At 38.6% G+C, this 12365-nt stretch overlaps 1 protein-coding gene across 1 annotated transcript in view; it reads left to right on the top strand.

Moving 5' to 3' along the window:
- The first annotated feature begins 832 nt into the window (after positions 1-832).
- The window catches only part of KIAA0196 (KIAA0196 ortholog), a 27911-nt gene continuing 16378 nt past the window's right edge, over positions 833-12365 (top strand). The window contains exons 1-7 of the mRNA XM_009866954.1: positions 833-1018; positions 3313-3458; positions 4714-4798; positions 5070-5170; positions 6135-6327; positions 8290-8442; positions 10939-11052. Coding sequence (XP_009865256.1) covers positions 833-1018; positions 3313-3458; positions 4714-4798; positions 5070-5170; positions 6135-6327; positions 8290-8442; positions 10939-11052 — 978 coding nt within the window. The remainder of the gene's footprint in view (positions 1019-3312; positions 3459-4713; positions 4799-5069; positions 5171-6134; positions 6328-8289; positions 8443-10938; positions 11053-12365) is intronic.

Below are 12365 nucleotides of genomic sequence, written 5' to 3'. Positions count from 1 at the left end.
CCCTGCCGGGGGGTTTGCCGCGGCGCTGACGCCCTGCCTCTTGCCTGGCAGGGAGGGCGGGCTCCTGGTTCTCGTTTTGTAGCAGAATTTATCTCCCTTAGGTCCAGTTTACCTCGGTGGTTTGGAATGTTATAGTTGACAAGTCTACCCATAACTTCGCATAAACGTTTCTAAACGTAAAAGCTTATTTTTAGCACTGCTGTGCTCTGTGTTTTACTGAGGACATGTCAATAAATAAAACTGACCAGGAAATGCAACCACAGCATGGAAGCTGACCCATCAGCAATATGTAAAGGAATGAAGCTGTATCTTCTCCGTGTGCTATAAAAATTCCTTATTGCTAAAGCCCATTACAGTCACTTTGGTTGTATTTTTAAAGCAGCTGTTACAAACACATCTTGTACCCTGGTGCTGTTTTTCTTACTGCCATCTCCTTCCATGTTCTCAATGGCTTCGCTATTCACGATCAATTCATTCTTCAATAGTTCTCTCCAACTTTTCTGGCACAAAAGGTCACTTTCCTTGCCTGGGCACCCAGGTGACCGAGTTAAATGCAGTCAGTGTGCTGAAGGTGAATTCAGTACATCTTTTGCATTTAGCAAAGCCATGGGTAATGTCTATTTCACAAATTGAAATTTCAGAGTCTGCTTAAAAATCCACATAGATAAGCTATCAAAAGTGTAAATACAAACCGCTCTGAGTGTCTTGTTTTTACAGGTCATTAATGGCGCAAGAAGTTTTTTCATCAGGCTTTCTTCTGCAAATAGCCTAAAGACTGTCAAGCAGAACCCAACTGCAGGAATTCTGCCGCTCTGTCACATCGAGTTCCACAATGGTTGATTTTCTAGCTGAAAACAATCTCTGTGGTCAAGCAATTCTTCGAATTGTCTCCTGTGGAAATGCCATCATTGCAGAACTACTGAGGCTTTCTGAATTTATTCCTGGTGTTTTCAGGCTAAAGGACAAGGCTGATCAACAGAAGTATGGGGATATCATATTTGATTTCAGTTATTTTAAGGTAAATCCTTTTATTGTTCACCTTCTTAATGCACTGCTGTTCTGCATGAGGGTCCTTCAGGTTATGAAGCAGCCATTCCTGACTATTGTGTTTATTATTACCATTCTTCAGATCTGACTATCTTAACTTTTTAGTTGCTTAGGCCAAAAATTCACCAAACTGAGATAGCAGTTGGGATATACTTGCACGCTAACATTCCACTTCTGGGCTGTCTTGTATTTTATCTGCTTCTGATCGTACTCAGACTTATCATATACTTGTTTCAGTGAGCAGAAACAGTCTAGGGAAGGTTCTGTACTTAGACCCCTATGCAGAACGTAAATATAACTGGTACCTGCATCACGGCAGGAAAGGGGTGACAATTTGAAGTCCATTCAAGAGCAGTCCCAGATACACCTTTTAAAATGTTTGATGAGTCATCTGGCCTGTAAACTTTGATGGATACTGATTTTAAAAAGCTTGAGTATTGGATTTTGAGGGCTTATTGTTACTGTTATTACTACTACCGCTGCTAGTCCCTGCAAGAACATTAAATTGTACTTTCACCAGTGAGTTCTGAGCCTGTGCAGTCGGTTGTTTTCCTTTGGAGCAGTACATGGGCAGGATGCCCATCTTCCTTTGGTTATCTGTGGCTTATTCTTTACAGCCATGAAAACTGCTTTCTGCTTTCCTGTTTGACAGTACTGTGATTGTTCATTCCCTGGATTTGTTGCATGCAATGAATAAACAAATAAATCAAAGAGTGGCGTCCATGAAAAGCCCTTACTTCCCTTAGAAAATTAAGCCTCTTGCCATACATGTTTCCCTCTGTCATTTTCCAGCCTGGTTAAGAAGGAACCACAGAGACTATTGAATCTGACTTTATCTGGATTGTACACTACAAGAAAGTTTAACAGTAAAGCAAGGAAGGGATTTATGTTGTTTTGATTTTTAGTAAGAGTTGTAAATTTCAAGCACTAACTGTGAGCCTTGGACACTGGAAACCCTGAGCACAAATGGTTTTCAAGATACCTTTAGATCAAAGTGCTTGTTAGAAGTCTTTGTTTTACACAAATTACTTGAAAATTTAAAAGCAGATAGGTGTAATTGGCAAGAAATACAATTATCCTTAAAACTGTAGGATTTTCGAACGTTAAAGAAACACAACAGTACTGCTGCTTTAGTCATCCCAAAATTCATAAAACGCATGCTTATAAAGCAGAGATTAGTGAATTTACCGATATTTTCCCTCTAAATGAGCCATTTCTGTATTCACAGTTCTTAGAATTACCTAATGAGAAGAGATTTGAGATTTTGAAAATTCAGGTTGTTTACTTTGTGCATTTGAACTTCATAAGCAGTTTGGAGCCTGCTTTTTCCCTTTATTTTATATAGAGGTTTTTTGCACAATAAGAGAGTATAAGAGCATTTTTAAAACCAAACTAAAATTGTCAGCTGGTTATTAATTTTCGTATTTTACTTTAACTATGTTTTAAGCTGTTTTTATGGAGTTTGTGTTGGCTAAATTCGTTTAAGCCATGATCTCCTGCTGTCGTAAGTGGCCTGTGGATTGACATTAACAGTATTTTTAGTTAAATGGTAATCATATTTTCAATTAAACATTAGTGGTATTTTCATTTAGATGGTGATGGTAAAACTGAATGGTGGTGATGAAAAGTGGTAAATGGTTAGAAAAGTTTGTATGATTGCTCTAAGGAAATCAGGAGCCCTTTTTTCACATGGTTGTTAATGACATAGTTTGTGCATTAGTTTGAGTGACAAGTGCTGAGCTAGATCCAGAGTCTGTAAAAAAAACAAAACAAAACAAAAAAAACACCAACAAACAAACAAACAAAATCCCCAAACAAAAACCCCAAACCTCACAGGTCTAATACTTTCAAGCAGTTTAAATGTATGAGAAGCTTTGTGAGGCCTCAATGTTATGATTTCTGAGAAATCAACCAAATCAAGTGTGTAAAGAAAAAATTCCAGGAGGGAGATACCACTAGAAAAAGCACATGGTGGCTTCAGATGCATTGGGGCTTTATCTAAAGTGTAAACTATTCTTTTCTGTTGGTTACGTAGGATGAATCTTAATTAAAATCATTGCAGATTGTAACAAAGTGTGAAATTCATCTTTATGGAATCAATGACCAGTCATAAAGTAGCTTGGAAAACTACGTATTCTTGTTTTAGCAAGAAATGTTAATTCTAGTGTTGTGTGCACAGCTGTATGTGTTCTGTGTCCGACTGAAGAGATGTAAAAGAGAGGTCAAAGTCAAATATTATCTCTAAGGATTAATTTCTTTTCTTAGGGGCCTGAGACATGTGAAGGCAAACTGGAAGCCAAACCTGAGTTACTGGATTTAGATGAAGAATTTCGTGAAAATAACATTGAAATTTTGACCAGATTTTATCTGGCGTTTCAGAGTGTGCATAAATACATTGTAGATTTAAACAGGTATGGTATCTTAAATACATGTGGATTTTGTTAAAGACTAGAGTACTGTTTAGTCTTAATAATGAAAAGCTTTTTCTTTAGAGACTCAACACACTCATTGTTGAAGCATATCCATGTGCACCTAGAAACATGGATTGCTGAAGTGAACACGAACTTTTACTCCTGCTGTTGGTTAGAAGCTTAATGCATGACTTGAAAACATTTGACTTTTCTACTTCATTTCCTCAGTTGTAAGCTGGAGCTAGTTTTTCTCCTTTATCTTGGAGGTTGTCATGAAGTAGATTTTTTAATAAAAGGAGACGTCATATTGTTAAGCTAAGTTTTTTGTGGTCTTGTAAAACAGAATATCGGATAGGGCTTCTTTAACATTCCTGAACTTAATTTTTCTGTGGAGTTGCCATATTCTCAAGCTGACTACTCTTACCTGTAAAAGAAATTAAAAGTTCATTAAATACTCGAAGGAAAAGTTTCAGAGAATCTTAAACACAGAAATTGTTTTTGTTATTGAACTTAGATGAAGACATGAAGTAAAAGATTAAATGTTTAACGTGACTTATTAGTAAGTAGTGTTACTAGAAAACCCTGTAATAGGAAGAAATCCATTAATTAAGATGAATGTACTCAGTTTCTAGCTCTACCTTCCAAATTGCAATTGAGAGGAATTTATATTTCCAGGAGATTTTTTTGAGGTAATATGAACATGACAGTTTTACTTAGGGGGCCGGTTAGCTCAGTGAGTTGAGCGCAGTGCTGACAGCAATGACAACACCGAGGTCGCGGGTTTGATTCCCGCTCAGTCCCCATGTGTTGCCTGGTCTAGTCGAGAGGTGGGGTCCTTGCCCATGGCAGGGAGGTTGGATTAAATGATCTGTAAGGTCCCTTCCAGCCTAGGACATTCTGTGATTCTTAGTTTTGGAGTAGAAGTCTCAGCACTCTTTTCTCAGGCAGCTATTTGTCCATAGAAAGATTAGGAGGATATTAGCGGTAAGTTACAGAGTATCTTGTGGTATCTTTCACATAAACAATCAGCACATGGCAGGAGGCTTTTGCCAACTGACTGAATTTAGCTAGGAGTTCTAGCATCTCATTTCATAGTGGAGCATCTCCTCATTATCTGGAAAAAGTCCATGCTGCTTGTACTGTGGAAAAGTTCTGATGTGTCCTTTGACTTTCAGAGGAAAATTGCCAATTGAGTTCTGAGGACATGATCTGAGAACAGAATAGTCAATGACCAACTCTTTGTTGTGATCCCTAGATATTTAGATGACCTTAATGAAGGAATTTATATTCAGCAAACATTAGAAACTGTCCTCCTTAATGAAGATGGAAAACAGCTTCTAGTAAGTATTGAACAGTTCTGTAACAGTAGGAAATGAGCCAACTGGTTTAGTGCCAAATTAGACTAAGATTTAAATTTACTAAATTTATGGAAATGCTCTGAGTTGCTCTTAAGAAGACAAAGACCAAAAATTTACAGGACACTATTTTTCATATTATATTGACTATGTAGTTGATACTGCATTAGTTTCCCAGTACATGTTTGTCTTTACATGACACGACAAAATTGTATTTTTGTGATTTCTTCCCTTTATTCTTCCTTTTTCTAAACAGTGTGAAGCGCTGTATTTATATGGAGTCATGTTACTGGTCATTGACCAGAAGATTGAAGGAGAAGTCAGAGAAAGAATGCTGGTTTCCTACTACAGATACAGGTAATGTACGTCAGTTTTAAGAAGCACTTGGTGCTGAAAGGCTGTGACATGCAGTATATTCAGTTACCTAGGTTATTGAATTACGATAAATGAGAATACCAGCAACTTTTTGACTGTCTGACCATAGAGTCCCATAATCCTGCAGAGCTCTCTGCATGTTAATAGAACTTGCATTAGCTGGGTTTGCAGTTCTAGCTGCAAAAGTGGAGCAAGAGATTTTTCATGCTGTCACAATAGAAACATGAAGTCCGCTGACAAATAAACTTACAGCTAAAGCTTGCGGGGAAGATATCACAGGTTCCCAAATGTGTGAGCAAATCTTAGTGAAAAGTCTTGATGACAAATTTGTCTAGATGACAAATGTCTTGTCGTTACAGTGCTTAATTAGTCAAATCAATAATGAGTTTCCAAGGTGGGTTGACAGCATCATTGTATGACAGAGTCTCTAAAGGTATCAGTGCAAATCCTTTCAGACATGTAAGAAAGGAGATATCCTGTTTCTATGCTTCCTTGTGTTTATGCCTCTCAGTATATAATGAGAGAGGTTTCCTTAACTCAGGAATGCAGAACTGGATCAAGAAGCAGAATTCAGAAGTGAGGAAGAAAAAAAAAACAAAACACATCACCAAAACCAGAATAAAACTCCTCCTCTAAATATAAAGCTACTTGAGCTACTTGTTTCTGTTCCTGAATAAAACTGATTTTTCTGTTTGTGGTTTTTGTGCTTATCTGGGATTTCAGTAAGGACATTTATCAGTGTCCTCCTATAATGTGTATGGTGTGTATTATATTCATGGAGTAAACAGGAAAAAATCTCCCCAACGTTGGTATCTGATCATTTTCTTGGAGGCAAGACATGGTTACAGGGAGAAGAGGAAATGATGAGGTCCTGCCACTCAGTTTTTGTTCCTTTCTTTTTTCTTTTTTTTTCTTTTCTTTTTTTTTTTTTTTTTTTGTAAAACAGTGCAGCCCGATCCTCTGCTGATTCCAATTTAGATGATATCTGTAAATTGCTTCGAAGCACTGGATACTCAAGCCAGCCTGGAGCTAAAAGACCTCCGAACTACCCCGAGAGTTACTTCAGCAGGGTACCCATAAGCGAAACATTCATCAGCATGGTTATTGGCCGCCTACGGTCTGATGACATTTATAACCAGGTAAGTTCCTGTAAGGTAAAAGAGGGATCTGAAACTGAATATAAAATGGTTTCTCCTGTTAGTTACTTAATGATGGAACCCAGAAAAAAAAAAAATAAAAATCACAGAATTGTGGAAGTTGGAAGGGACGTTTTGAAATCACCTAGTCCAGCTGCCCGGTCCAGGCAGGATCAGTAGAGCAGAGTGCCCAAGGCTGCATCTGGCTGGGGTTTCAGTATCTCCAAAGGTGCAGAGTGCAGAACCTCTCTGGGCAAACTGCTGCAATGTTTGTCCAATCTCAAGAGTAAAAAAAAACCTCACTCTTTTTTATTTAATGTCTTTAAATCATAAATGATTGGCCACTCTTAATAACTCTATTTCCTTCATATATTCCCATTCTTTTAGTTACTGTGGAGAAATTCATCATCCCTTAGACAATATATATAGAAAGGAACACTAACATCACGGTTCTTAAATATGACAATTGTATCAATAAAAGAAAACAAAAATGGAAGTGAAGTATGAGTAATAGCTACTATGTTTGCAGTCTCTTCTAATACAACTCCTGAGAGATCTTTAACAAAGTGTTTGCTTTTTGGCAACTTTCAGTCTTTAGCATGGACAAGCGATCTTATTTCTATAATTATTGGCAGACTTTTACCGAATCCTGGAAAACTGAAGCGGTTTATAGATGTCAGGAAGCCAGCATTTGAAGATTAATGAATGATTGTAAGAGCTGAAGAAAAGCTTTAGTCTTTACGAAAGAGTAGTTATTTTAAAGTGGGGACCTTATCAAAAACACTTGCATACTATCGACAGAGGTATTTACCTTCAAAGAGAAAAAACGTGCCTTCTCGGGTACCATACTGTAAGAACTTTTTAAGATCTACAGAGTTCTAGAAACCAAAAAAGAGAATGTAGCAAGTTGTGCAGAGAGCCCATTTTATGACATAATCTATGTCTCTGACAGGAAATTATGAAGTGTTTGTGAGACTGTGCTCTTGTGAAGTACATAACCTGGACATTTTAGTTAACTGATATTTTGTATGAAAATTACCTTTCCTCTTTTTTATATAATGTTATTGGTTTATTGCCTTTGCATTAAAATTACATTACAGTTTTAGTGTATTGATTTTTATTTTGTAGTGTTTACAGGTGATAATAAGAAACATTCATATTTCTGTACAAAGTGTGATTATAATTCATGCACTTTTTCCAAATGTATTACAAAAATTAGGGCAGAAATCTGGAACTGAACCCAAACTGAATACAGCCCATTTTACTAAATTATGTCTGGAGTGTTTTCTTCTTTGATACTTGCAGCTTATTCTTGATGGTATTGGACAGAAGCCTCCTGATTTTTCTTCCTTGTCTAAATATTTAACCTAATAAAATAATCAAACAAAGAAAAATATGTTACTAAGTGAAAGCAGTTTTCCTAATGACAAATCATTATGTCTCATTGAATATGATTTTGATGCCAACTTTTTTCTTAGCGTTGAAGTCTTTTAATACATTACCCTATGTAAATGAAAGCTGGGTTGATAGGTTGAATCTTTTTGATATTGCTGGTACAAAGAATTGGTGAATATTTGTCTACATCCTAATTACCTGTTGCTTCAGTTAAACAAGTACTTGTTCCTGTCTCAGATGAAGTAAAATACACAGTTGTTACAAAATACTTATTTCTAACTCGACTCCTTTCAACTCATCTTAAGGTTTTTCAGTTCATTCCTCCTTTGATTCATTTACAACAAAGTGATAGCTTACTATATCCTGTTCAAGTTAGCAGTTATCTACACAGTCAGCTTTTATATTCTGTAGGATAAATACACTGCATGTACAAGCACATCCAGCTTACCCACATATCCTCCTTGCCTCCTGGTGTCTATACACTGTACTCTTTAATGTGCCCCATAATGTCTGCAGGTGGCTTATGTTGCATTGTCTTATGTTCAGTTTTGTTTTGTTCTCTTTTCCTAGGTTTCGGCATATCCATTGCCAGAACACCGCAGCACTGCCCTGGCTACTCAGGCTGCTATGCTCTATGTGATACTGTATTTTGACCCTTCTGTTCTTCACACTCAACAAGCAAAAATGAGAGAGATAGTGGATAAATACTTTCCAGATAACTGGGTAAAAAAATAGTTCTGTTTTAAAACTATCTTCTGGATTTAATGTTATAGAAATAATTTACCTTCTTTTTACAGCACGCATTGTGGGAAATAATAATGTCCTAAAACTAGAATAGGCTGTTGTCTGGGGAAATTTCATTTGTTCAGAATGAAGCGGTCTGAGTCAAACGTTCTGGATAAGTGTGGAGAGCTGTCCTTTGAAAATATCAGTTATTGTCTAAAATGCTCAAATCAGCCATTCTGATACCATTGTGGTAAAGCAATTTGTAGAAAAATGTAGACTGGAAGGTAATACAGGGATTTCCAGTCCAAGCTTTTCCTCAAAGCAGGACTGACTTCAAAGTTAAATACGGTTGCTTGGGCCTTGTCCATTTATTCTGAAAATTTCTAAAATCAAGATCTACATCCTCTGTGGCACTGGTGACTATGCTTAATCACTCTCACAGTGAAGGATTTTTTCCTTCTGTACAACTGGAATTTCCCTTGTCGCTTGTGACTGTTATCTCTTGTCTTTCCACTGTGCATCTCTAAGGGTGGTCTGGCTCTGTCTTGTTCATAACTTCCTTTTAGGAACTAGTGGAAGACCACAGTCAGAGCCCTTGGTCTTCTGTTCTCCAGCTTAAGCAAACCCAACTCCCTCAGCCTCTGTTTTCATCGTGAGTTCCTATACATGTCTTAGGTGGCCTTCTGTCTGATTCAGTCCAGTTTGTCCAGGCCTGTCTTGTAGTGAAGAGCCCAGATCTAGCCAAGTGACCCTGCCTCCTGAGGGCTGACTAGATGAGAATAATCTGTTCCCTCAGTCTGCTGGCTGCAGCGTGGCTGGCATAGCCTGATGTGTTGTCAGTCTTTCTTGTCATAAGGCTGCATGTCTGATTCACGTTCAGTTGGTCCACCACGATGCTTAGGTCCCTTCCTGCAGAATGGTTACAGAGCCAGTTACAGAGACAGTTCCCAGATTGTGTTGTTACAAGGGTTTGGTTTTGTCCCAAGTGCAGGACTTTGTATTTCTCATTATTGAGATGTGGTTTCTGCTGGAGAATTCTACCAGCTTGTCAAGGATGCTCTGGATGGCAGTCTTGCTCTCCAGCAAATCTAGATAGACTGGTGTTATTTGAAAACTTGTTTAAGGATTCATTCCATTTTCCACATAACTTTGAAGAAAAACCTGTTGCTCTGTGTGATTCTATAGATCTTTTCAGTTGCAGTGATCAAAATATATCTCATGCTGAGTTTTGGGATTTCCATCCAGAAAGCCTAGTCTGCAAAAAATGCTACTGAAATAGGTTGACATGTAACAATGGACTCCACAGGTAATCTGTATCCAAGGGAAGCAGACTTCACAAAGAAGCTATAAATTAGTGTATCTCTTGGTTTCAAATTGTATTCTTCTATACTACAAGTGGGACAGTGAAGAAAGAAGGGAAGAAACTGTAATAGCTGGCTGTATTAATAGACATTAAAACCCATCCGTTTCTGAAAAACCACAAGCTTATGTTAGCAATGAGAACTTGACATTGTAAATTTTCATGCATGCCGGTGTTTTTATTCATATGACTTCCTTGCACAAACTGTTATTTTAAGATAGCACCTATCTTCTTGTGATCGGGTGTGGATGAGTTAGCTGTGTTGTACTGAGTACTTGACTCTTCAGCTGGTTTCAAATAATTGTTAACTGTAGAAGTGTAATCTTTTGAGGAACTGTTATTGACAGGGATTAATGAGCTTCACTTCAGCAATATGGGAGGGAACCTCCTATCAGCAGAGAAGTGCCCTGTTTGTTTTTACTGGCTTCCTTTTCAGCACTGTCAGAAGATCAGGAAAAGGCTGGCAGTGTCCCCCAGGATGTGATCGCTGTTGGATGAAGGAATAGTGGAGCAATAGCATGACAAAGCTTGTAATGACACAGCTCTGTATATCCTTTGTCTGTCAGTAACCCAAGGCTTCAATTTTTTGTCAAATATCTTACAAACACTTCTAGGGCAACCACAATTCTGGATTTTTAATAACACTCAGACTTGGGCTAAAGGTCTGAAATTGATTCCTCTTTGCTCCTCAAAAACCACAGTGTGGAGTTGTGGTTTTCTTCTGTTTGTGTTCACCATAGAAGACACAAAACTTGGGTTTTGTCCTTTGGGCATTCTCAGAGTAGGGTTCCTGCAAACTTTTTTTTCTCCCCTGTCATCTCCCCAGTGGCTTTTGTTAGTCTCCTCCATAGCATCATGGAAATGAAAAAGAAGTCGTAAGTTCCTGGGGGTAAAAAACAGAGGCCGAAGATCATACATAGTCACTGACAGAACCGTCAGCTTTTCAGAACAAGTTAACTGTGTGACTTTGAAATAAAACTCTTACTCTTTGATTTCCAAAGGTGGTGGAGCAAGAAAGTTTAGTTGTCTCATATTTATACCCACAGCATATCATTTTCTACTTGCTAAATGAAAAGTCTGTCTTTTTCTTAATAAAAATATATTTACAACTTGTTTTCTGCTTTCAATCTTAGGTTATTAGCATTTACATGGGAATCACTGTAAATCTAGCAGAAGCATGGGAGCCCTACAAAGCTGCTAAAACTGCCCTCAACTACACGCTGGATCTTTCAAATGTCAAAGAGCAGGTAGGTAAACCAGAATTAAGTATTTTTGGCAAATTCAAGGTGTGTGGGCATCTCAAGTATATTATATAACATCAACAATGTCTTTTATTTCTTGCATACAATTAGTTGCATTTATATCCAAGTACAATGTTTTGAGTACATAACTTTGAATATAACTTTGATTTAAAGATACTTCAAAGTTTCAAAATCTAGTCTTCCCAGCACTGGTTGTCTTGCTTCCTCTCTTGCAGTGTTTGTTTCTCCTAAAAGTTTCAGGATTGTGACTTGACTGAATACATGCTAGCACTCATCACTGTCTTTGGTATTGGAATGTCTTAAACTGACCATAGTGATTGTTCCTTCATCAATAACCATAAATAAGAATTTTAGAAGTTACACATTTATGCTGACAGAGTGTGGCACTCAGTTTTAAATGAGGCCTCCCAAAGTAAATAAACAATAATCTGGAAAAAGCATCTGATCTAAAAGTATTTTGTATGATGCAATGCAGTTAGTTCTTTTATGTGAAATCATTTCTTCCATGCCTAAAAAACAATGAGCTGGTTGATTCTTTGCCCAATCAACAAATGAGTTGACTGATGATCAGATGACAGAGGGACCTGGACAGGCTGGAGAGGTGGGCCCAGGCCAACCTCATGAAGTTCAACAAGACCAAGTGCAGGGTCCTGCATCTGGGTCACGGCAATCCCAGGCACTGATATAGGCTGGGCAGTGACTGGCTTGAGAGCAGCCCTGAAGAAAAGGACTTGGGGGTGCTCGTGGACGAGAAGCTCAACATGAGCCACCAGTGTGCAGCCCAGAAAGCCAGTCGTGTCCTGGGCTGCATCAAGAGAAGCGTTGCGAGCAGGTCAAGGGAGGTGATTCTGCCCCTCTACTCCGCTCTCATGAGACCCCACCTGGAGCGCTGCGTCCAGTTCTGGAGCCCCCATTACAAGAAAGGTCTAGATGTGCTGGAGCGTGTCCAAAGAAGGGCCACGAGGATGATCAGAGGGCTGGAAAACCTCACCTATGAAGACAGACTGAGAGAGTTGGGGCTGTTCAGTCTGGAGAAGAGAAGGCTCCGAGGAGACCTTATTGTGGCCTTCCAGTATCTTAAGGGGGCCTACAGGAACTCTGCTGAGGGGCTTTTTAGGCTGTCAGGTAGTGATAGGACTAGAGGGAATGGAGCAAAGCTAGAAACAGGTAGATTCTGATTAGACATTAGGAAGAAGTTCTTCCCCATGAGGGTGGTGAGACACTGGCACAGGTTGCCCAGAGAGGGGGTGGAAGCCCCATCCCTGGCAGTTTTTAAGGCCAGGCTGGGTGGGGCGCTG

This window comes from Apaloderma vittatum, unplaced genomic scaffold (genome assembly GCF_000703405.1).
Source record: "Apaloderma vittatum isolate BGI_N311 unplaced genomic scaffold, ASM70340v1 scaffold303, whole genome shotgun sequence".
NCBI lineage: Eukaryota > Metazoa > Chordata > Aves > Trogoniformes > Trogonidae > Apaloderma > Apaloderma vittatum.
Note: the sequence above shows the minus strand (reverse complement) of the source record. Positions and strands in the feature narration are given on the sequence as shown.